The following is a 21,036-nucleotide window of genomic DNA, read 5'->3' as shown; positions in this document are numbered from 1 at the left end:
CCGTCAGAGGGCGGCGCTGAGCGGGGACGTGGCTCTTCCCACGGACGCCTGGGTCACGGGTCCCCCCGAGCACAGAGTAGCCGGTATCAGGATAAAACAGTTTATTCACCAAAATCCACGCGTTTACCCCCCGAAATTAGGGGGTCCAGCACCCCCACGTCCCCCCCTTCCCCACTGTGCCCCCCGCGGGGTCAGCACCTCCCAACCCCACGCTGGACCCCCATTTCCACGCTCAGACCCCCACGCTGCACACCAGGACCCCCCAAGCCGCCTCCTGATCCCCGTGGAAGTTTTGGGGGGTAGTCCAGCACCCCGATGGGGGCTCCCCCAAAACTCCCGTTGCAGCGAGGGGCGATCAGCACCCCTCCACACATCAAGCCCTGCACATGGCACCAAGACCCCCCAAACCCTCCATATTCACCCCCAGACCACCGTGGGAGGTTCTGGGGGGAGTCCGTGACCCCGTGGGGACCCCCGAAACACTCAGGGCCCCCCCGGGGGGGGCAGCTTGCCGGTGATTTTGTTGGCCCCCTCCAGCAGAGCGTTGTGGATGTCCTTGGCGCCGGCGATCTGGGCCTTGATGAGGGGCAGGTATTGGGTGTAGGGGAGGGTCTCACCCGCCCCCCCCTCACCTTTGGGGGCTGCCGGCACCAGGGCGGGGGCGTGTTTGGCGCTGTCGAAGCTCTGCGAGAGGCACTCGTGGGCCAGGCGCTGCGGGGGGGACACGCGCGTGTTGGGGTCACTGCGGAGGGGGGACACACACAGGCAGCAGAGGGACGAGATGGGCGGCAGGGACGGGACAGCAGGGTGAGGATGGTGCTAAGGGGATGGGGTCTGGGGGGCAACAGCGTCACTGGGGGTGTGGGGCCACGCTGGGGGGGGACAGGGACGGCGGGGGGGCCGGGGGGGCTGTCGCTCACAAGGCAGAGCTCCAGCTGGTCGCAAAGGGCGTAAAACTCCTCCAGACTCTTGTCGAAGCGCTGCAGGGCCCCGTCGGCGCTCTTCCTGCGAGGGGGGGCCCCCGTCAGCACCACTGCCACCCCCCTCGGCCTGGGGGGACACCGGGGAGCACTGGGGGGGATGCCGGGGGACGGTCACTCACTGCCCGTTGTCGATGCTGGAGTTCTGCACCAGGTTCTGCGCCGCCACTTTCATCAGGGTCTGCGGGGGGGAAGGGGGAGAGGGGGACCCGGCCGCGCCGGGGGGTGGGGGACGGACACACACGCGGCCCCACGCGTGTCACCCGGCAGCGGTGACCCGTTCGGGGGGGGTCGCGGCCGGTCCGGCCCTTCCCAGCCCCGCGCCCCCCGCGTGGGCTGAGCCCCTGGGGCGTCCCCCGCCACTCTCGCCGGCAAGCCCCGCCCACACGGGCGGACACCCGCTGTCAGACCACGCCCCCTCGGCGGCAAGCCCCGCCCACACGGGCGGACACCCGCTGTCAGACCACGCCCCCTCGGCGGCAAGCCCCGTCCCGCAGCAGCGCACACCGTGCCAGACTGCGCGCCCTCGCGCGCGGCAAGCCCCGCCTCCCCTCGGCCTCAGGCCACGCCCCCGCGCAACACGACGACGCGCCGCTGCCAGGCAACACTGCCCCTCGCGGCGGGCAGGCCCCGCCCACCGCGCGGGCAGGCCCCGCCCACCTGCAGGCTCTCCTTCAGCTGCGGGAGGAGGAGGCGGAACCGCTGCACCGGGTCGAAGTCCTGCGCCTGCGCAGCCGCCACCTGCGCCGGCAGCGGCGGCCCCGGGGGCTGCCCCGGCCCCGGAGCCTGCCCCGCTCCCGGCCCGGGGGCGGCGGGCATGGGCGGCGGCGGCGGCGCGGGAGCGGCGGGCGGGCCCGGGCCCGGCCCCGGCCCCGGCCCCGTCGGCGGCGGTTGCGGGGGCGCCGCCATCTCCCCAGCGCGCGCCTGGCTTCGGCTCCCAGGCGGCCCCGCGCGCAGGAAGTGACGTCGGGACCAGAGGTCCCGGCGCGGCCTAGGAGCGCCCGCCCCCCGCGGTGCCTGCGCAGGGCCCGGCCCCGCCATGGCTCCCACTATCCAGACGCAGGCGCAGCGGGAGGAGCCGGGCCACAGGTACGGCGGCGTCACGGGCCTGACGTCCTGGCGGGCGCGGCGGCGTCTCGGCGGGGGGCGGGCCCGCGGGTCGGGGCCGGGGAGGGAACCGGGCGGTCTGGGTCCGCCCGTGATGTCACGCGCCCCGGGGCGGGGTGGTGTAAACCTGGGGGGGTTCTCGTGGCGTCATAGCGGCCGTGGGGGGCCCTGAGAGTTGGGCGCCCTCCTGACGTCATAGCGCACGTGGGGGGTGGTTCTGGGTGTGGGGGTGCCCTCATGACGTCATAGCGTGCGGGGGGCCGTGTGCCTGCGTTCTCTCGTGACGTCATGGCGCAGTGGTGGCTCTCTCTGATGACGTTATAGCGCGGGGGGGTCGGGGGTCCCGGACGCCTGGGTCCCCCCACTCCCGGGTCCCCCCACTGCCCTCCCCCTCCCGCAGGCCCAGCTCCCACCGGACGCTCCCTGAGAGGTGAGGGGGGGGTTGGACCCCCCTTTTGTGGGGGACCCAGCGCCTCCCGACCCCCCCTGTATTTTGGGGGGGTTCTGGTGTTTTGGGGTTCCCCCCTGACTTCCACCGCCCCAGGTCGGGCGTGGTCTGTCGGGTCAAGTACTGCAACAGCCTCCCCGACATCCCCTTCGACCCCAAGTTCATCACTTACCCCTTCGACCAGAACCGGTACGGGCTCCCCCCCCCCCAAAAATCCCACTGTGCCCCAGCTCCGGCCATAAAGTGGGGGGTGGGGGCGTTTTGGGGGGTTCCCCCTGGTTTGTGCAGCACAGACGGGGCTGAGGGAGGTTTGGCGGGGGGGGGGGGGGGCGGTGTCAGGGTTCTCTCTGGCTCCAGAACACAAAAGGGGGGGCAGGGGGAGATTTTTGGGGGGTCTGGGGGGCTTTGGATGCTCCTTCAGGGCTAGAGGAGGGGCTTGGGGGGGGCACTGGGGTGGTTTGACCCCCCCTTGATTTGGTGGTGGGGGGGGTGTTTTTCGGGTGGTGTTTTGGGAAGTGTTGTTGGGGGGGGTGGTTTTTGGGGGTGTTTGGGGGAGGTTTGAGGTTTTCTGGCGGGTGTTTTGGGGCTTGGGGGGATTTTGGGGAGATTTGAGGTTTTGGGGGATGCTTTGAGGGGATTTGGGTAGTTTGTGAGTTTTTGGGGGTGTTTGGGGGGGTAGCGGGTTTTGAGGGTGTTTGGGGAGGTTTGAGGGTTTTGGGGGGGAGTTTGGGGTGGGTTGATGGTTTTGAGGGGGGTAGGTGGTTTGGGGGAGTATTGGCGGAGGTTCGAGGGTGTTTGGTGGGGGTTTGGGGGTGTTGGGCGGGGGTTGGGAGCTTTTGGGTTTTTGGGGGGTGTTTTGGGGTGCCTGAACGTGCCCCCCCAGATTTGTGCAGTACAAGGCGACGTCGCTGGAGAAGCAGCACAAACACGACCTGCTGACGGAGCCTGACCTGGGCGTCACCATCGACCTCATCAACCCTGACACCTACCGCATCGACCCCGGCGGTGGGGGGCCGGGGACACCCCGAGTTTGGGGGGGGACACCCCAGATTTGGCAGGGCGGGGGTGCTGGGGGGTGCCCCTAGGGGACCCCGGGCACTCCCTCAAGGGGCTGAGCTGCCAGTAGGGGTTGGGGGGAGCGCCAAAATTGAGGGGGGGGACACTCCAACCCTGTGGGGAACCCCAAAATTGTGGGGAGACCCCAACAGCGGGAGGGGGGAAACAAATTTCCCTGTGTCCCCCCCGCACAGTGCTCCTGGACCCAGCGGATGAGAAGCTGCTGGAGGAGGAAATTCAAGCACCCACCAGCTCCAAAAGGTAACGGGGGGTGGGACACCCCCAAAACCGAGCTGGGGGGGCACATGGCACCCCCAGATCACAACGGTGCCCCCCCTCAGGTCGCAGCAACACGCCAAGGTGGTGCCGTGGATGCGCAAGACCGAGTACATCTCCACCGAGTTCAACCGTTACGGCGTCTCCAACGAAAAACCTGAGGTCAAGTGAGTCTGGGGGGGTCCTGGGGGGTTCTGGGGTTTGGGGGTGCAGCCCCGTGCCCCCCCTCACGCCCCTACCCGTGTCTGTGTCCCCCCCCAACTCCAGGATCGGTGTCTCGGTGAAGCAGCAGTTCACTGAGGAAGAGATTTACAAAGATCGTGACAGCCAAATCGCCGCCATCGAGAAAACTTTTGAGGATGCCCAGAAACCGGTGAGGGGGGAGGGATTTGGGGGGCTCCCCCCGGGATTTTGGGGGACACACACAGCCCTGATGCCTTCCTGTGCCTCTTTCCCCCCCTCACCCCAGATCACGCAGCACTACAGCAAGCCCCGCGTCACCCCTGTTGAGGTCATGCCCGTCTTCCCCGATTTCAAGGTAAGGGGGGGGCACCATGGGGAACCCCTGGGGAAAGGGGGGGACACACTGGGGACCCCCCAGAATGGGGGGACCCTCCAAATCCCCCCTATTTCTAGGACACTGTCCCACAGGGGAAACTGAGGCACAGAAACCCCCTTGCAGGGGGCATCTGAGGTGTAGCGGGCACTTTTGGTGGCAGAACGGTGGGTTTTGAGATCTGGGGGGTGGTTGTGGGGGTGTTGCTCCCCCTCTACACCCCCTTTTTGCCCCCAACCCCCCTTTTTTTTGCCCCTCCCTTCCCCCAAGATGTGGATCAACCCCTGTGCCCAAGTCATCTTCGACTCGGACCCAGCGCCCAAGGACACGAGCGGCCCGGCCGCGCTGGAGATGATGTCCCAGGCCATGATCAGGTGCTTGGAAAAGACGCGGGGACACCTCCCCCCCATTTTTAGGGGGGCCTTTGTGTCCTGTTAACCCCCAACCCCCCCGCACCCCTTTTAACCGCTTCCTGCCCACAGGGGGATGATGGACGAGGAAGGGAACCAGTTCGTGGCTTATTTCTTACCGGTGGAGGAGACGCTGCGCAAGCGGAAGCGCGACCAGGAGGAGGAGATGGATTACGCCCCCGAGGATGTGTATGGGGGGGTCCCCTATAGCTGGGGGGGTTCCCCTAAAGATGGGGGGGCCCATAGAGATGGGGGGGCCCATGTAGCGTGAGGGGGGCCGTGGGGAGTAGATGGGGGGATCCTTCATGGAGGACAAACCACCAGCCTGGCAGAGCCCGTTGGGTTTGGGGGGTGCTTTGGCAAGTGGGGGGATTTGGGAGTCGGGGGGGGGGATTTAGGAGTCGGGGGGGGATATTTTCAGCCCCCTCACGCCCTCCTGTCCCATGTGCTCCCCTCTCAGATACGACTATAAAATCGCCCGGGAGTACAACTGGAACGTGAAGAACAAGGCCAGCAAAGGCTACGAGGAGAATTATTTCTTCATCTTCCGCGAAGGCGACGGCGTCTACTACAACGAGCTGGAGACCAGGTGGGGCTGGGGGGGGCACTGGGAGGTATGGGGAGGCACTGGGACCCCCCCCGGTAATGGGGGTACTGCAGGAGGGATGTATTTCCACTTTTCATGGGTGGAGGGGTGGTGTGGGGAGGGTCCTGGGGGGGGGGGGGTGGGGGGGTGCTCGAGCCCCTCCACTGCCTGCCAGGACACTGGGGGGTGGAATTCGGGGGAGGGGGTGTGTCAGGTGGGGTCTGGGGGATTTGGGGGGCATCTGGGGGGTTGAAGAGGGTGCAGGGGGGTCCTGCCGGAGGGTTGGGGGGTCCCTATGGGTGGTTGAGCCCCACCCCCCCGCCTGCCATGACACTGGGGGAGTGGATTTGGGGGGTGGGGTGGGGCAGGGACAACACTTCAGGGTCTGGGAATTCAGGATCAGGGAGGGGGCATCAGGTGGGGTCTGGGGCCTTTGGGAGGGATCGGGGTGCTGTGGGGGGAGTCCCAAGGGTGCCTAACACCCCCCCCACCCCAAGGGTGCGGCTGAGCAAGCGGCGGGCGCGGGCGGGGGTGCAGTCGGGCACCAACGCGGTGCTGGTGGTGAAACACCGCGACATGAACGAGAAGGAGCTGGAAGCTCAGGTATGGGGGGCAGGGGGGCTTGGATTGGGGACCCCCTGCCACCTCCCCCGGAGGGCAGAGAGGACCCAGGTGGCCGGTTGACCCCCCCTCTCTTTGCTGACACACACACACACGCACTCCCCCAGGAAGCGCGGAGGGCGCAGCTGGAGAACCACGAGCCCGAGGAGGAGGAAGAGGAGGAGATGGAGACCGAGAAGGAGGCGGTGGGATCGGGTATGCGGTGGGGGGAGCCCCGGGGGGGGCAGAATGTTGGGGGCGCCCCCATCCCCCCATAATCTCTTTTCTTCCTCCTCCTGCAGGCGAAGAGCGTGAGAAAGGCAGCGACAGCGAAGGGGGAGCGAGTGGCGAGGAGGAGGAGGCCGAAGGCTCCGGGAGCAGCAGCGAGCGGGGTGGGGAGGGCTCGGCCCGCAGTGAGGAAGAGGATGAGGCCGAGGAGGAGGAGGAAGGGGGCCAGCGGGGCCTCCGGGGGGCGAGCGACGCTGCCCGGGCTGCTCGTGACCAGGAGGAGATTTTCGGCAGCGACAACGACGAGGAGGAAGAGGAAGATGAAGACGAGGAGGAAGATGAGGAAGAAGAGGAAGAGTCTGAGGGGGGGGGCAGTGAGGGGGGGCCTCCCCGCAGCCCCCGCCTGAGCCCCAGCGAGGCCTCGGAGGACGACGAGAGCCCCAGCGACGCCTCCGACTCCTCCAGCGACTGACCTGCCCCCCCCTCCCCATTTTGGGGGAAAACCCAGGCACTCTGGGGGCTTGTTTCTGGTTTATTCTTTAGTAACGTACCACGGGTACCGGCTGTGCTCATCACAGGAGTTACTCGTGATAAAATGTGTCTGAAATAACATTTTCTATCCCGAAGGGCTGCAGCCCACGGCGCTACGTGTACAAAGGGGGGTCCTGGGGCATCCCCCACCCTGGGGGCGCATCAACGTGTACCTAAATTTGGGGTGTACGCCCCCGCCCCCCCAACAACAACAGCAACAACAACTATTAACAAGAACAATGTAATAATAAAAAGAAAAGGAAGAAACCCTAAAACCCCCCAAGAAAAACGCAGACGTTCGGGGATTATTAAAACCTGTGAAAATGCAACCACCCTTCCCCGCCTGCCCCCCCAAAAAAGGAGGGGCCAGGAGAGCCCCGACCGCTGCCCACAGCCCCTGTAGTGTCAGCACGGCCCCCCCCGAGGTCATGGGCCCTGGGGAGCCCCTCCCTCACGGGGCCCTGCGCCCCTCCCCCTAGCCTGGGCGAGGGGGCGTCAAGGTGGGGGGGAGGGGGGGGGTGGGTTAATTCCCCCCCACGCCCCCAATCCGTGGCTTAGTTTTTTTGGGGGGGAACCTGTGGCAGGCGGAGGAAGCAAGCAGCCGATTCAATGTGAATGACAGAGCATCTTCAACTTTATTGAAAGAAATCACCCCTTACATGAGCACTCTACAATAATCACGCACACTACTCACAAATCTGTTGGGTACATGTAACAGGCTACATTATAATGTCCCAGCCCCTTGTGGCGTCTCAGACATGTCACAACATCTTCCCTCTTCTGGCCTGCCTCCTTTCCCAAGGCTGTTTTTACCATCAAGGCCATTGTGTGCCTCAGTTTCTCTCTTTGTTAACATAACAGTCCTTTGTTAGCCATAACTGTACCCTGGGTTTTTCCTCTGTTTACCTCAGGGGGCTGCAATCAGCTCCTGCACAGACCCATGGCCTTGCTCTCTGCAAGCCGTTCTCCAACAATTCCCCCTTTTTCTTTTTGTGCAGGCTGCACAAGCATAAATTTACTAATATTTCTCATCATACAGCTATATGCTGTTTTAATAATTACTACAATCAATAGTACTATTCCTAATCACCGCAATCCTTCTTGTAACAGACCTTGCAGCCATAGGGACAGACCAAACACAGATTGTAACCATTTGTCTCAAGGATTGACAACCACTTGTGTTTTTTGTAAACGTTGCTTCGTCCATTGTAATTGGTTTTTAATTAACTGACTGTGGTCGGATAGATTAAAACAACACATCCCATCAAAATCTTTACATCCATGCCCCTGGGCAAGCAAAAGAAAGTCTATGGCAGCTCGACTCTGTAATACAGCGCGCCTTAAACTGTCGAAGGTACCTTATCGAGTACAGAGCATCCCACATACTATCGAAGAGCAATCACATGAAAGCAAACAAACTAGGATTGGTTCTATACTACTGTCCACAAGCCTTCACGCCCTCTGTGGTTGGTCCCGTTATGGCGTTCACACGTAGTTCTTCTGTTAGGCAAACATCTTATTTCCCACAGCCCAGCATCCTTATTTCTTTGCTACTCACGCAGTTTCTCATCCTCTCGGCCTTGCCGGTGTTCTTCCCAACAGCTACAGCCTGATGACAGTGATGCCACTCAGTCTGGATCACTCATGACATGTCCGCTGTTTCCCAGGCATTCCACAGATCCCCCTTTTTGTTTTTGAGTGATCCAGACCCCTTTTATTGTTCAGTCCATCGTTCTCATAAAACACTTCCACACACAGGTTAACACCATTAAAAGGATTACAATGACAATTTAAACTGTTATTCCATGTAAAAACAAAAGAATTTTTAACCATCTAATAATTGGTAACCTTTTAGTCAAATCATTATTAAACCCTCTTCCTTCTTCAAGATGTAAATTCATTGTATAAACATCACTACAAAACCTAGTGCTATTCACCGGTACTGCTGAAGGAGTCACACCTTGCCATCTCAGCCAGATTGTCTGATTATACCAACCATAATGACCAGTACAAACGGCATACCAAACAGGGCTGGGATGGGTCAGCAGCAGTTGCTAAGCCCAGGCAAAATGCCTGCTGTCCTGATTGATCTTTCCCTGCCACCTTGGCACAACTCTGCAGTTTCTTATCTATCTTACGAGGCCTGCTCTTCACAAAGCTTAGCTGTTTGTCAGAGGCTGTGTGAGGCCGATGCCTTCCAGCCCTCCCCTTTCTTTGTTTCTCTCTCGCCAGAGCCGCTCCGGCGTCACGTGACGGGGGCGCAGTCCCGGCCGCGGGCCCGGCCCCGAGCGGCGGCGCGCGACGGCGGCGCGCAAGGGCCGAATCGTCCCCTTGGCCCCCAAGTTCATCGCTTACCCCTTCGGCCAGAGCCGGTACGGGCCCCCGAAATAACCCCGGTGTGCCCCACTTCGGGCCACAGAGGGGGGCTGCGGGCGTTTTGGGGGGTTCCCCCCGGTTTGTGCAGCACAGACGGGGCTGAGGGAGGTTTGGCGGGGGGGGGGCGGTGTCAGGGTTCTCTCTGGCTCCAGAACACAAAAGGGGGGGCAGGGGGAGATTTTCGGGGGGTCTGGGGGGCTTTGGATGCTCCTTCAGGGCTAGAGGAGGGGCTTGGGGAGGGTGGCTGGGGTGGTTGACCCCCCCTTGATTTGGTGGGGGGGGGTGGTGTTTTTCGGGGGGTGTTTTGGGAAGTGTTGTTGGGTGGGGTGGTGGTTTTTGGGGGTGTTTTGGCGTGGCTTGAGGTTTTTTGGCGGGTGTTTTGGGGGTGTTGGGTGTTTTGGGGGGTGTTTGGGGGAGGTGTGAGGTTTTCTGGCGGGTGTTTTGGGGCTTGGGGGTATTTTGGGGGGATTCGAGGTTTTGGGGGATGTTTTGAGGGGATTTGGGTGGTTTTTGAGTTTTGGGGGGTGTTTTGGGGAGGTTTGAGCGTTTTGAAGGAATGTTTGGGGTTTGGTGGCTCTTGGGGGTGTTTTGGAGAGGTTTGAGGGTTTTGGGGGGGAGTTTGGGGTGGGTTGATGGTTTTGAGGGGGGTAGGTGGTTTTGGGGAGTATTTGGGGGAGGTTTGAGGGGTTTTGGTGGGTGTTTTGGGGGTTTGGGGGTGCTTTGGTCGGGGGTTGGGAGCTTTTGGGTTTTTGGGGGGTGCTTTGGGGTGCCTGAACGTTGCGCGCCCAGATTTGTGCAGTACAAGGCGACGTCGCTGGAGAAGCAGCACAAACACGACCTGCTGATGGAGCCTGACCTGGGCGTCACCATCGACCTCATCAACCCTGACACCTACCGCATCGACCCCAGCGGTGGGGGGCCGGGGACACCCCGAGTTTGGGGGGACACACCCCAGATTTGGCAGGGCGGGGGTGCTGGGGGGTGCCCATAGGGGACCCCAGGCAATCCCTCAAGGGGCTGAGCTGCCAGTAGGGTTTGAGGGGAACCCCAAAATTGTGGGGAGACCCCAACAGCGGGAGAGGGGAGCCAAATTTCCCTGTGTCCCCCCCGCACAGTGCTCCTGGACCCAGCGGATGAGAAGCTGCTGGAGGAGGAAATTCAAGTGCCCACCAGCTCCAGAAGGTAACGGGGGGTGTGTCACGGTCCACTCGGTGGACACGTGATGGTTCGTTTGCACGATCTCGAAAGTGCGAAATTAAGGTGACCGACACCAAAGGGGATAGCAGTAATAAACCAGTGAAACTTTATTGTGTTGCCCGTGAAGTGGCACGCGATAGAGATGGGTGAAAGAGAGAAGTAAAGTAAAGTTTTAGAGCGAGGAGGGAGAGAGAGGTTATAGCTACCACCGCTGATCTCACGACGTCCTAACGGTCCCGGGTCCAGCCGACGCTGCGTCGTCGATCGTCGTGGTCCTTGGTGGGGAAGCTTCCAGTTTTCGTTGTCCAGAAGTCATCCTTTTATGCTCAGTAACAGACCTTGCTCCTCCTCTGCCTCGGGGGTCTCCGCCCTTCTCGAGCGAGGCCATCGCACATGCACAGGGAGGGGCGTCTGAGGCGTGGTCAGTCTCGGAGGTGGGCAGCCTTCCACCAGGAGGGGTGTTTTGGTATTATAATGAAGCAGAGTTCGTCTAAGGTTCATGATTTCTTCATCGATGTTATGGCAACAGTTGCGATCCATCTTTTCTGACAGTGGCTCTGCGGTTATCTCTAACAGCTCCGGCTGGGCCCAGGCACTGAACAACAGCCCAGCACCGCCTGCACCGCCCGGTCAGCGCTCAGGGGAACAGCCCAGCGCCGCCTGCACCGCCCGGTCAGCGCTCAGGGGAACAGCCCAGCACCGCCTGCACCGCCCGGTCAGCGCTCAGGGGAACAGCCCAGCACTCGCTGTGCCACACAGTTGTGCTCTCAGGAGCCTTGGCACCACATCCCACTCCAGGGATCGCAAGGCCAAGCAGGCCGTTGTCAGGTACCTCACTGTCCATGTCCCTGATGACAGTGTTGAGACAATGCTGATCTTCTGACCAACTCTTACACCACCCCGTGGCTCAACATGGTCGTCAGGATGTCAGGACCGTTGGTGGTAGCCTAGTAAAGAAGAGGAAGAAGAAAAGGAAAAGAGAGAGAGAGAGAGAGAGAGAGAAAATAGAAAGGAAACAACAGTGATCAAACTATTTACAAAAGTTAGATTTATGTAACAGTTACAATCAAAGCTGTTTATATCAAAGAAAAATTAATGGGGTTTTAAAACATCTGTTGATTTGGGGAGATCCACATTGAACGGGACATCAAACATATTGTGTGTGTTCAAGACAGACATCAAACGTGTTAACCGTTTCATCACTCTCCAGGTTATGACGTACAATACTGCTGATAAAGCCAAACTGATCAAAACCAGTATCAAGAGAACCACAGTTGGGTGACACAACTTATTCAGGATGCCTGTAGCAGTAGGCGACCATTTGAAAAGTGTGTCCCACCATCTGTGTTCTGCATCCTTTTTCACTCTTTCCAAAACTCGATGTATTTCTTCCACGTTGTGATGAACAGTTATTAAGGTTTTCTGTCTGTTTTCCCTAATTTTTTCCAAAATCTCAACCAAATCCTTGTGTTGGAGTAACTGCTTTACTAAAGTGAGATTCATTCCAATGGGTGTAGGCAGCAATTCATGCATCAACATGTAATTAGATTGCAGAAGTTGGTGAGATATGACCGGGGCCGAATAGGAAAAGTCACATCCGATAATCTTAGTAAAATTGCAAACACAGAAATTTGAATGGTTTTTAGTCTCTACAATTACCTTATCCACGGATAAAAAATCACAAACAGTCCTCAAACATACACAGCCTTTGCCAATATATATGAGTACTGTTTCAGGGGTTTCATTAGGAGGAATCTCAAAATGACAAATATTTTGTTCAGTTTCTAAACAAATATCTTGTGCCTCAATTGCATTGCCTTCACAGATAAATCCTTGTTGTTCTCGTACAATGCAAGATTCCAGATTGACAGTTTGCCATTTTTCATTCACCTTTTGGGCCCATACTCTATGCTCAAAAGGATGGAGTACAGTTCCGTTGCGGTTCAACCCTAATGCAACGACAGGATAAATCTGGTATGTGGTGGCATTGTATATAGTAAGCACAAAGGTTGTAGCTGTGTTTGTGATGGGGTCATAGGTAAAGTTCACCAGGTTCCACCAGGATTGGAGTTTCTTTTCAAAATCAGTGGCACTGTCCCAAATTATTTTCCGAATTTCAGTAGGGAGAGTGCCTTCTTCACCTTCTCTTACGATTGAGGCAGCTACCGACTGCATCCATATTTGGGCCTGGATACAGCTGAGAGCCAAAGAGAGGTTATTTTGGATCACGCCAAGTGCGTCTGTAATCAATTCGTGATCCTTTACATTTACCTTTCCCCATTTTGGTAATATATTTGACAACAGCCACTGGTTAGTCCCCAAAGCCAATAAAGAAGATCGCAAAGGCTGTAGTAAGTTAGTCAAATCACTAATTGAGGTAGCCAATTTGTTCGTTATTCCTTCCGAATCTATACTATTTAAAACTCCCAATCCTGTTCCCTGTTAGGTCTCTCTGTGTTCTTCTTGTGGGAAGAGTTCGTTTTTGCAGCCAGGTTGTCCACCCTTCGTAAGAAGTCTTTAGGAAAGGTGAGCAAGCTGGCTGAATGTCAGAAACATTGTTTTGCATCAGCACTTCAACTCGTTTGAGAGACCATGCTGGGTTAAACAACATTTGTTGTTGGCCCGCATTCCTGGTTACATATGGCCCAATTCCAAAGATTTTTGGGCTAAGCACAACAGTTGGTTGGGTAGTAGGTATTACAACAGCTATTTTGAGTTTTCCCCAGTATTCGGTGTTATTTTTACCACACGTAATTTTATGGGAGTACTGTACAGCAGTCAAATTTAGCCAACAATGTAGGTTTTGATTTTTACAGAACACATAGGGCCCTGTGGTCCAGTTCCATAACTGTCTGTGGGTTCCATGTGGGATTCAGAGATCAATCTGCATCTTATTGTGATGTTATCCCCTTGTACCACCATAAAAGAGGGTATAACTTCATCAGTTAGCGTGAAGAGGGTATCTACACCATTGTGTGTGACTACTGCAACAAGCATCACCAGAGGCTTAGTTACAGCATTTATTTTGAATTTAAATGTTAGGCCTGATAAGCCTCTTGCCAGTGGATTAGGTTGCTCGTTGCACACCGCATAGACTGGCTTGGTCAGGGTGAAGTTATACCAACAATCCCCTTGTTCCTTAATACAAGATTTGGTGATTTTGACATTGTTGGTACTTGGGTCTACCTGTTTGTTACATCCCCATTCTGTAGTAGGACAGAGTTCTGCAGTGATGTTGGAAGTAGGGTCCAATAGATTTCCAAAGGTGGTAATCGAGGAGGCTTTCTCATGAAGAGATCCTTCCACTTTTCTGCATCCCACCTGGATCTTTTCTCCAATCCTTCCTGTCAGGACCCGGACCCAATCTTTTCTGTCCCACTCCCATTCCAGTGGGTGGTACACTTCAGTATCATGCAGTACGACAGTGGCTAAGTTTGGGAGACGATCTTTGGGGTACTGTCCTATACAGCTAGTGTGCTGGATAATAGCTTGGGACCATGGCCATTCTGTGTTCTTTTGGTTACAGGTTAGCGATAAGATGCAGAAAAGTACACCAATCCAATTAAGTGATTCATGATTCATGTTAACTTGCCTCTCTAAGGCAAAAATTAAAACCAGACAGAAAATTAGAATGAAGGAATTATCCAGCGAGTATTTATCCGATGCTCCTTCCCTAGGGCACTGGAGGCTAACCTCCCACTCATTTTGCTCCCAGGAAGGCCATTCAGTACATCCCTTAAACACTGCACAGGAATCAGTGTAAATGTGGACAGGGGAAGCGGTTTGTGCTTCATGCTTGGAAACGCTCCATACTGCAATTAATTCTCGTACCCGGGCACTCCCTTCTCCCTCTGTTATTATCTGTTCATCAGCAGTAGCGTGGAGAGCTATTGCCTGGTATTTCCATGCTTTTCCTTCTCGCTTTGCAGAAGTGTCAGTAAACCAAGCATTCACTGACCATGGGTGAAAGGAGGGGCCACCCGAATAACTGAGATAGGTCTGTCTTGGCTGCTGTCCAGGCTCTCTGTTTCTTGGATAGCTAAGTTTTCTGAAGCTCCTTCAGTCACTGAGAAAAGGTTACAATAGTGTTCAGTCTGGGCATACCACTTTCGTACCGAGGCTCTCTGGGCCACCCCGTCAGGAGGGGGGGTCCCACAAGTGACTGCTTTTATAACTTTGAACGGGCCTCTTAGCACGATTGGCTGCTGACGTGTAATTTTCTCCACTTCTATGAGAGCCAGGCTAACCACAAACAAAACTTTCTCCCATGCAGTATATCTCTTCTCATCATCCTTAAAGCCACGGGAATAAAATCCTACGGGGCGGGTTGGACCCTCAGGACCACGTTGCCAAATGTGTACTGACAGTCCTGTTGTGGCAAACCCCCATTCTGACTGAAAAGGGTCTGTAGGGTGGATGGGGCCAAGAGCCTGATGAGCTGTTGCTTCAAAAATGAACAATTGCATTGCTTCTTCCTGAGAAGCAGTCCATTGCCATTTGACCCTTTTTCTCAGATCATAAAGAGGTCTGGCAATGATGGAAAAGTCTGGGATGTGTTTTCTCCAGAATACCAATAACCCTAAAGCATGTTGCACATGCTTTTTTGATCCAGGCATTTTAGTCTGATCCAGGCATTTAGGGATGATCTAGGGAGGTGAGGGTGTTCGGTGGGATACAGGTCATTCCTCCTTTCCACCAAATTCCCAAAAACTTTACATCTTGCGAGGGCCTTTGGACCTTTTTGGGGGGAATCTGCAAACCCAAGTTCTCCAAATGAGAGATTATGTTCTGTTGGGTTGCACCCACCTCCTTTTCTTTATCTTCCCCCACGAGAATATAATCGATACACTGATAGACAGCTATGCTTTCAGCTGTAATTTCTCCAGTTCTTGGGCCAAAGCATGGAGAGCTATTGTAGAGGAGTGTTTGCTCTGAGGCAGCCAGGTAAAAGTAAACTGTTGTCCCTCCCACGTAAAAGCAAAACGATCTCTGTCTTCTGGTCGCAAAGGTATCATGACAAACATATCTTTAACATCTCTGGTTGCCATGATCGGGTGAGCTTTCTCCTGAATTGTTATTACCAGTTCAGCCACGTTAGGGTCTGCGGCAGTTAGAGGCTCGGTGTTAGCATTCAGCCTCTGAAAATCTACTGTAAGCCTCTGCTTCCCGTCAGTTTTTTTCACTGGCCATACCGGCGAGTTGAAAGGAGAATGGGTATTTATCGCCACTCCTTGCTCCTGCATCTCCTGCATGACTGGTTTGATACCTTCCTTTGTTCCCAGGGGGAGGGGACATTGTTTGACATTAGTTACTTTGCTAAATGGCTGGCAGGGTGCAGTTTGAAGTAGCCTGATGTTCAGCTGCGGTGTCCCGAAAGTCCACAACAATCCTTCCGAATCCTGCAACCCCCTTCCTTTAAGGGCATCTTTTAACAAGAGATTTTCTTCCTCTTCTCTTTCCTCTGTCTGCTGTTTTAACAAGCAAGTTACTTTCTCTTTTTCTGCTAACTGCTCTTCTTTCTCTGCTAATTGCTCTTCCAGGTTGGAGATTGCTCTTTGCAAAAGTTGTACCAAATTTTCAAGGGATTCTATGATTTGTTTTTCATGGCTATGCCGCTTATAGCGGTGTTCAATTGCTGCGACCAGGCTGGCTCCAAGAACTGCACAGATTATCGCTTTGCCTTTACCTGATCGTAATCTAGCCTCATGATGTATGGCAGTCACTCGGTCTGTTACACTCTGCAAATTTGCCCAATTGTCTCAAGCCCACTCCTCCCCGGGTGGGGAGGGTCGAGCTCCAAACTTTGCCAAGAGTGCATAGAACGAGTCAAGATTTTTTACTAATGGGGAGTTTTGATAACCATCTTTTTCAGTCACTCTTATTACGAAAGGCCAGACTCACTTCGGGGAGGTTAAACTTAGTTACACCACACACGCAACAGCTGCTGCGTCGCCCTTCTCTTCCCCGGGTGGCTGAAGGGACCAAAATCTACCACAGGGAGTCAAAACTTAGTTACACACCTCGGCGTGTCCCTCTCACTTCCCTGGGTAGTCGACCTCATCTATTGAGGACAGTTCCCCCTTTTGCACTTGATCCTGATAGACAGAGACCTCAATTCGGGTTTGGGGTGCAATACACTGAGGTGTGTGTGGTGCGCGGGAATCTCGAGTCGCCCCCCTTGCTTTCTGGACACCTCTCACCCTTTCAGGTGTAGGGCCAGGTGCGGCTGGAACGAAACGTTCTTCCCCTGTTACAGACCACACACAACCTGCACCCCCCTGTCTCTCGGGATCCTGTCCGTGACGCCAGTTTAATGACACGGTCCACTCGGTGGACTCGTGATGGTTCGTTTGCACGATCTCGAAAGTGCGAAATTAAGGTGACCGACACCAAAGGGGATAGCAGTAATAAACCAGTGAAACTTTATTGTGTTGCCCGTGAAGTGGCACGCGATAGAGATGGGTGAAAGAGAGAAGTAAAGTTTTAGAGCGAGGAGGGAGAGAGAGGTTATAGCTACCACCACTGATCTCACGACGTCCTAACGGTCCCGGGTCCAGCCGACGCTGCGTCGTCGATCGTCGTGGTCCTTGGTGGGGAAGCTTCCAGTTTTCGTTGTCCAGAAGTCATCCTTTTATGCTCAGTAACAGACCTTGCTCCTCCTCTGCCTCGGGGGTCTCCGCCCTTCTCGAGCGAGGCCATCGCACATGCACAGGGAGGGGCGTCTGAGGCGTGGTCAGTCTTGGAGGTGGGCAGCCTTCCACCAGGAGGGGTGTTTTGGTATTATAATGAAGCAGAGTTCGTCTAAGGTTCATGGTTTCTTCATCGATGTTATGGCAACAGTTGCGATCCATCTTTTCTGACAGTGGCTCTGCGGTTATCTCTAACAGCTCCGGCTGGGCCCAGGCACTGAACAACAGCCCAGCACCGCCTGCACCGCCCGGTCAGCGCTCAGGGGAACAGCCCAGCACCGCCTGCACCGCCCGGTCAGCGCTCAGGGGAACAGCCCAGCGCCGCCTGCACCGCCCGGTCAGCGCTCAGGGGAACAGCCCAGCACTCGCTGTGCCACACAGTTGTGCTCTCGGGAGCCTTGGCACCACATCCCACTCCAGGGATCGCAAGGCCAAGCAGGCCGTTGTCAGGTACCTCACTGTCCATGTCCCTGATGACAGTGTTGAGACAATGCTGATCTTCTGACCGACTCTTACACCCAGCCCTTCCTCGCCGTGGCAGGGGGCTCTGCCCCGTGGGGACTCGGCTCCAGGGAGCTGGTGGACCCCACTTGACACCTGGCTCTGACACGTAGCCCCAGGCCACCAACCCACCAGCCACCCTGGGCAGGCTGTCCCCTGCCGTAGGGACTGGCCGCAGCACGGCCCCTCCAAGGGCTGCCTCCCCCCAGGAAAACCGCCCCGCAGATCCACACGGCCGCGTCACCTCTGCCCCCGGCACCGGGCTCACGGCCTACAGAACACGGCATAGCCACGCACGGCGTGAAGGGACAGACAGAGGGACTGGGATGGCAACCGGGGCCAGTGGCTCCAGTGTTCCTGCTGGATTTGGCCATCTCAGGCCAAGGGTGGGCAAGCTTGGACGGGAGCGCTGCAGGGCTGACCTGAGCCGGGCTCTGGGCTATGACAAGATGCCCATGTGGTGGCACCACTGACAGGTCACTGTGGTGGTGCCATTCTTACCCCTCCCTGCCCTCCTTGTTGGGCTGCTTGGTGCCAGGTGTGATTCCATCCACATTCCCCCGAGCCATCCACCAATCTGTGGAGATAAGGACTGATAACCCTGAGGAGCCTGGCTCCTGCCCCCCCAGTTGCTTGGAGAAGGTTATAATGGCCCATCATCTCCTGATGGCCTGGCACCCCTGTGCCTGGGATGGGGTCAGATGGAACAGTAACAGGGTTGCATGGTCATCAAATTCTTGTGCAACTGCCGGAAGGCACCAGATGGCATTTGACAAAAGTCAATTATCTTGGATCCTATAAACTGCGACCACCAGAGAGGCCCTTTGAGCTCTCCTGGATCGCAGCGGCCTGTGACCAGCATCTCCCCTGAGCTGGGACGCCTCTCGGGTACCAAAACCCTTAAGGTGTCGTCTGCTCCAGACGGAAGGCCAGGGCGAAGTCCCCCCGCTCGAGTCTCAATTATCGCCCGTTGAGGAATGCCAAGGCATTGGGAGTATTTGCTCTAAACTCGAGAGGGAAATTTCCTTTGAGCTAGCTTCTCTTGCACCTGTTTATTGGTGCGTGTGTGTGTGGGTACGTACCCTTACCCTTGTTCCTGTGTGCTTGTCCCTTTTGTGTTCATTTTACCGAACCCAAACCCCTTTGTTTCTGTATGTATATGTCTGGTTTGTGTATGCGCATGTACATATGTGTATAAATTAAGGTACCGTTAAGTAAGTTAGAGTGAATCTTGTCATTTTAGAACCTGAATAAGTCGCTTTTCTTTCTGAGTAATTTTGTGTTGACAAATAGTTGTTAGTTATTAATAAATCTAGATTATTTTCCTAAATCATTACCGTGTCAATACTTTCATCCGCGAAAGTCACCAATGCCCCTTACAGACGGCTGTCCCTTACAGACACAGCCCGAGGAGCCCCACCCGCAGCCCCAGAAAGGACACAGCGGCCAGTGGCTCCAGGGACTCCAAGTTAAGAGCCCAAGCCCAGCTTTGTGACAGCGACAAAAGCCACCGAGAGTGACAGTGACAGATGTGTGGCAGGCTCAGAGCCCTTGGTGTCACCCTTCCCCACTTGACCCTGAGGGAACAGCTGCCCCGGGAAGCCTCAGGGTGCACGGCTACGTGTGGGGAGGACAGACCCACAGCGATGCGATACGGAGCCTGTAGGCAACCTCCCTCTGAGGAGGGACCATTCCCTGGGCTTTGCTCTGCTTCCCCAGAGCCTGTTCAGCCCCCGAGCAAGGGAGAGTTCAGCCCTGCTGCTGGGATGTGCCCTCCCATCCCCACAAAGCCAGTCCCTGCTCCCCAGACAACCCCAGCCCCGCAGCAAGGACGACGTGCGGTGGCTCCCCACACTCTGAGCGCCTCCTGAGTCACTCCCTGGCACAGGGGCTGTGCCCACAGCTGGTGCTGATGAGCACAGCATGGGCTGCTGCCCCCGCTCAGGGGCAAGGATCGAGAGGAAGGGACCGGTGGTGTCCTCTCTTGGTGCCACATGGAGTGACAGGAAGAATCGGGGTGTTTTGGGTGTACTGGAGAAAATTTTGAAGTCAAAATGGTGGATACTGGGAGTCCAAGAGATGTTCTGGGGTGAAAGCAGGAGATCTGACCTTCAAAGTACAAAATTTATGGGAAGAAATGGGGGACTCTGGAGTCCAAGGAGGATTTTGGGGTGAAATTGGGAGGCTTTGTGTGTGCCAGAGCAGATTTTGGGGTGAAACTGGGGGATTTTAGGATTCAAGATGGATTTGGGGCTGGTTTGTGGGTCAAACAGCAATATTTTTGGGTGTCAAACTGAAGAATTTGGGGGCCAAAACTGGGTTTGGGGTTCAAAGGGGGAATGATGTGGGAAAAGTGGGGCATTTGGGGGTCAAACACGGATCTGGGAGCATAGGGCAGTTTGGGGGTGAAAAGGGGGGGTTTGGGCTCAGGGGGACTCACCGCGCAGCACCCAGGTGAGGGCGGCCCCGGTGACAGTGGCAGCGCCGTCCCCCACCCCCACGGCCTGGAGCACTCCCCGGGTAGCCACGGCACCCCTCAGGGTCGGCACAGCGCCTGCCCAGTGTTCCCAGCCACCCCCAGTTACCTCCCAATTACCACCCCGTTACCTCGCCCACCCCACCTCCCTCCCAGTTACCTCCCAGTCTCTCCCAGTAAACCACCAGCTCTTCCCAGTAGCCCCCAACTACCTGCTAGTGTCTCCAGTCCCCTTCTGGTGCCCTCCAGTATATCCCAGTGCCTCCCAGCTGCTTCCCCATTACCTCCCAGTACTCCCCAACCCATCCCAGTACTCCCAGTGACCAGTCAGTTACCTTTCGAAACAAGACAGAGGGCAGATCTGTCCCCTTGGACAGTCAAAGGAGGCTCCATCACTGTGATGAGCTGGAGAGGCCTCGGGCAGAGCCCGAGAGAGGTTTCGTAGGGCTGCTGTCCCCAGCGAACACCAGCGTGTCCCCAGGGGATAAGGGACAGCCCCCAGATCACCAGCTTTGGGGCTTTTCCCAGCCCCCTTGGCTCGCTGCCCTCCTCCGTCACGCAAGGGCACCTCCGGCACGTGACGCTCTCCAGGATGTGGCAGGGCCGGAGGGACCTGGGTGGCTCATCCCTCCCCTCCGGTTGTTCTGGTTAATTTAAATACATCCGAGTGGCACTCCAGCAATTATTCTTACATGGCAGATCCAAATGTCTGTGAGAGGAAAAAAGAAAACTATTCCTGCACAGCCAATTAGAGAAATGCCCAGGGTTGAACAGCAATCCACAACGCTTAATCACTCCCTGAAGAAGGGAGGGCTCTCAACCTCAAGGAGTGTCTTTGGGCAGCGTCCTGACCCAAAGGGCGAGTCCTCGATAGCAGCATGCTGCTCCGGGGCCACTAGCTCAACCTGGCCCTCCAGGGGACTCCGTCTGTACCCAAGCTGGATCCGATCTCTGGTCAATACCGGCTCCCATTGGCTGAGGGCCCCAAGGAACGTAAAGACCTGAGAACAGGGCGCAAA

General features: G+C 56.6%; 3 protein-coding genes across 4 annotated transcripts; 2 read left to right on the top strand and 1 right to left on the bottom strand.

The window, feature by feature from the left end:
• Positions 1 to 193: 193 nt before the first annotated feature.
• On the bottom strand, positions 194 to 1,828 carry LOC141974140 (mediator of RNA polymerase II transcription subunit 29-like). The gene is made up of 4 exons (XM_074933472.1): positions 1,641 to 1,828; positions 1,103 to 1,161; positions 921 to 1,005; positions 194 to 711 (listed from the first exon to the last, which is right to left on the bottom strand). Exons 1-4 carry the CDS (start codon positions 1,797 to 1,799, stop codon positions 484 to 486), a joined length of 531 nt encoding a protein of 176 aa, XP_074789573.1. The 5' UTR covers positions 1,800 to 1,828; the 3' UTR covers positions 194 to 483.
• Positions 1,829 to 1,840: 12 nt separating this feature from the next.
• Positions 1,841 to 6,889, top strand: LOC141974139 (RNA polymerase II-associated factor 1 homolog). 2 transcript variants are annotated; one of them, XM_074933469.1, is made up of 14 exons: positions 1,842 to 2,069; positions 2,488 to 2,517; positions 2,632 to 2,724; positions 3,419 to 3,540; positions 3,786 to 3,852; positions 3,933 to 4,034; positions 4,135 to 4,240; positions 4,337 to 4,405; positions 4,694 to 4,797; positions 4,906 to 5,022; positions 5,294 to 5,422; positions 5,917 to 6,022; positions 6,148 to 6,235; positions 6,322 to 6,889. In XM_074933469.1, the coding sequence occupies exons 1-14, from the start codon at positions 2,020 to 2,022 to the stop codon at positions 6,717 to 6,719; spliced, it is 1,581 nt and encodes a 526-aa protein (XP_074789570.1). In that variant the 5' UTR covers positions 1,842 to 2,019; the 3' UTR covers positions 6,720 to 6,889. The 2 variants fall into 2 exon arrangements, with proteins under 2 accessions (XP_074789572.1, XP_074789570.1); XM_074933471.1 differs by lacking the exon at positions 2,488 to 2,517 and having other exon boundaries at positions 1,841 to 2,069.
• Positions 6,890 to 9,047: 2,158 nt separating this feature from the next.
• LOC141974160 (uncharacterized) lies at positions 9,048 to 18,861 on the top strand. Its single transcript, XM_074933495.1, has 6 exons — positions 9,048 to 9,150; positions 9,944 to 10,065; positions 10,270 to 10,336; positions 10,928 to 11,179; positions 17,239 to 17,490; positions 17,582 to 18,861. Exons 2-6 carry the CDS (start codon positions 9,999 to 10,001, stop codon positions 17,652 to 17,654), a joined length of 711 nt encoding a protein of 236 aa, XP_074789596.1. The 5' UTR covers positions 9,048 to 9,150; positions 9,944 to 9,998; the 3' UTR covers positions 17,655 to 18,861.
• The last annotated feature ends 2,175 nt before the right edge of the window (positions 18,862 to 21,036 follow it).

This window comes from Athene noctua, unplaced genomic scaffold (assembly GCF_965140245.1).
Source record: "Athene noctua unplaced genomic scaffold, bAthNoc1.hap1.1 HAP1_HAP1_scaffold_31, whole genome shotgun sequence".
Taxonomy (NCBI): Eukaryota; Metazoa; Chordata; class Aves; order Strigiformes; family Strigidae; genus Athene; species Athene noctua.
The sequence above is the reverse complement of the archived record's forward strand: the minus strand, read 5'-3'. Positions and strand labels throughout refer to the sequence as shown.

Excerpts from the sequence above, each read along its gene's own strand:
- LOC141974140 (XM_074933472.1), bottom strand. The coding sequence starts at position 1,799 with ATGCCCGCCGCCCCCGGGCCGGGAGCGGGGCAGGCTCCGGGGCCGGGG. Across the intron at positions 1,162-1,640 it reads AGCTGAAGGAGAGCCTGCAG|ACCCTGATGAAAGTGGCGGC; the intron begins GTGGGCGGGGCC and ends TCCCCCCCGCAG. Across the intron at positions 712-920 it reads ACCAGCTGGAGCTCTGCCTT|CGCCTGGCCCACGAGTGCCT; the intron begins GTGAGCGACAGC and ends TCCCCCCCGCAG.
- LOC141974139 (XM_074933469.1), top strand. The coding sequence starts at position 2,020 with ATGGCTCCCACTATCCAGACGCAGGCGCAGCGGGAGGAGCCGGGCCAC. Across the intron at positions 2,518-2,631 it reads CACCGGACGCTCCCTGAGAG|GTCGGGCGTGGTCTGTCGGG; the intron begins GTGAGGGGGGGG and ends CCACCGCCCCAG. Across the intron at positions 6,236-6,321 it reads GAAGGAGGCGGTGGGATCGG|GCGAAGAGCGTGAGAAAGGC; the intron begins GTATGCGGTGGG and ends CTCCTCCTGCAG.
- LOC141974160 (XM_074933495.1), top strand. The coding sequence starts at position 9,999 with ATGGAGCCTGACCTGGGCGTCACCATCGACCTCATCAACCCTGACACC. Across the intron at positions 10,066-10,269 it reads CTACCGCATCGACCCCAGCG|TGCTCCTGGACCCAGCGGAT; the intron begins GTGGGGGGCCGG and ends CCCCCCGCACAG. Across the intron at positions 17,491-17,581 it reads GCCAAGCAGGCCGTTGTCAG|GGGGCTCTGCCCCGTGGGGA; the intron begins GTACCTCACTGT and ends TCGCCGTGGCAG.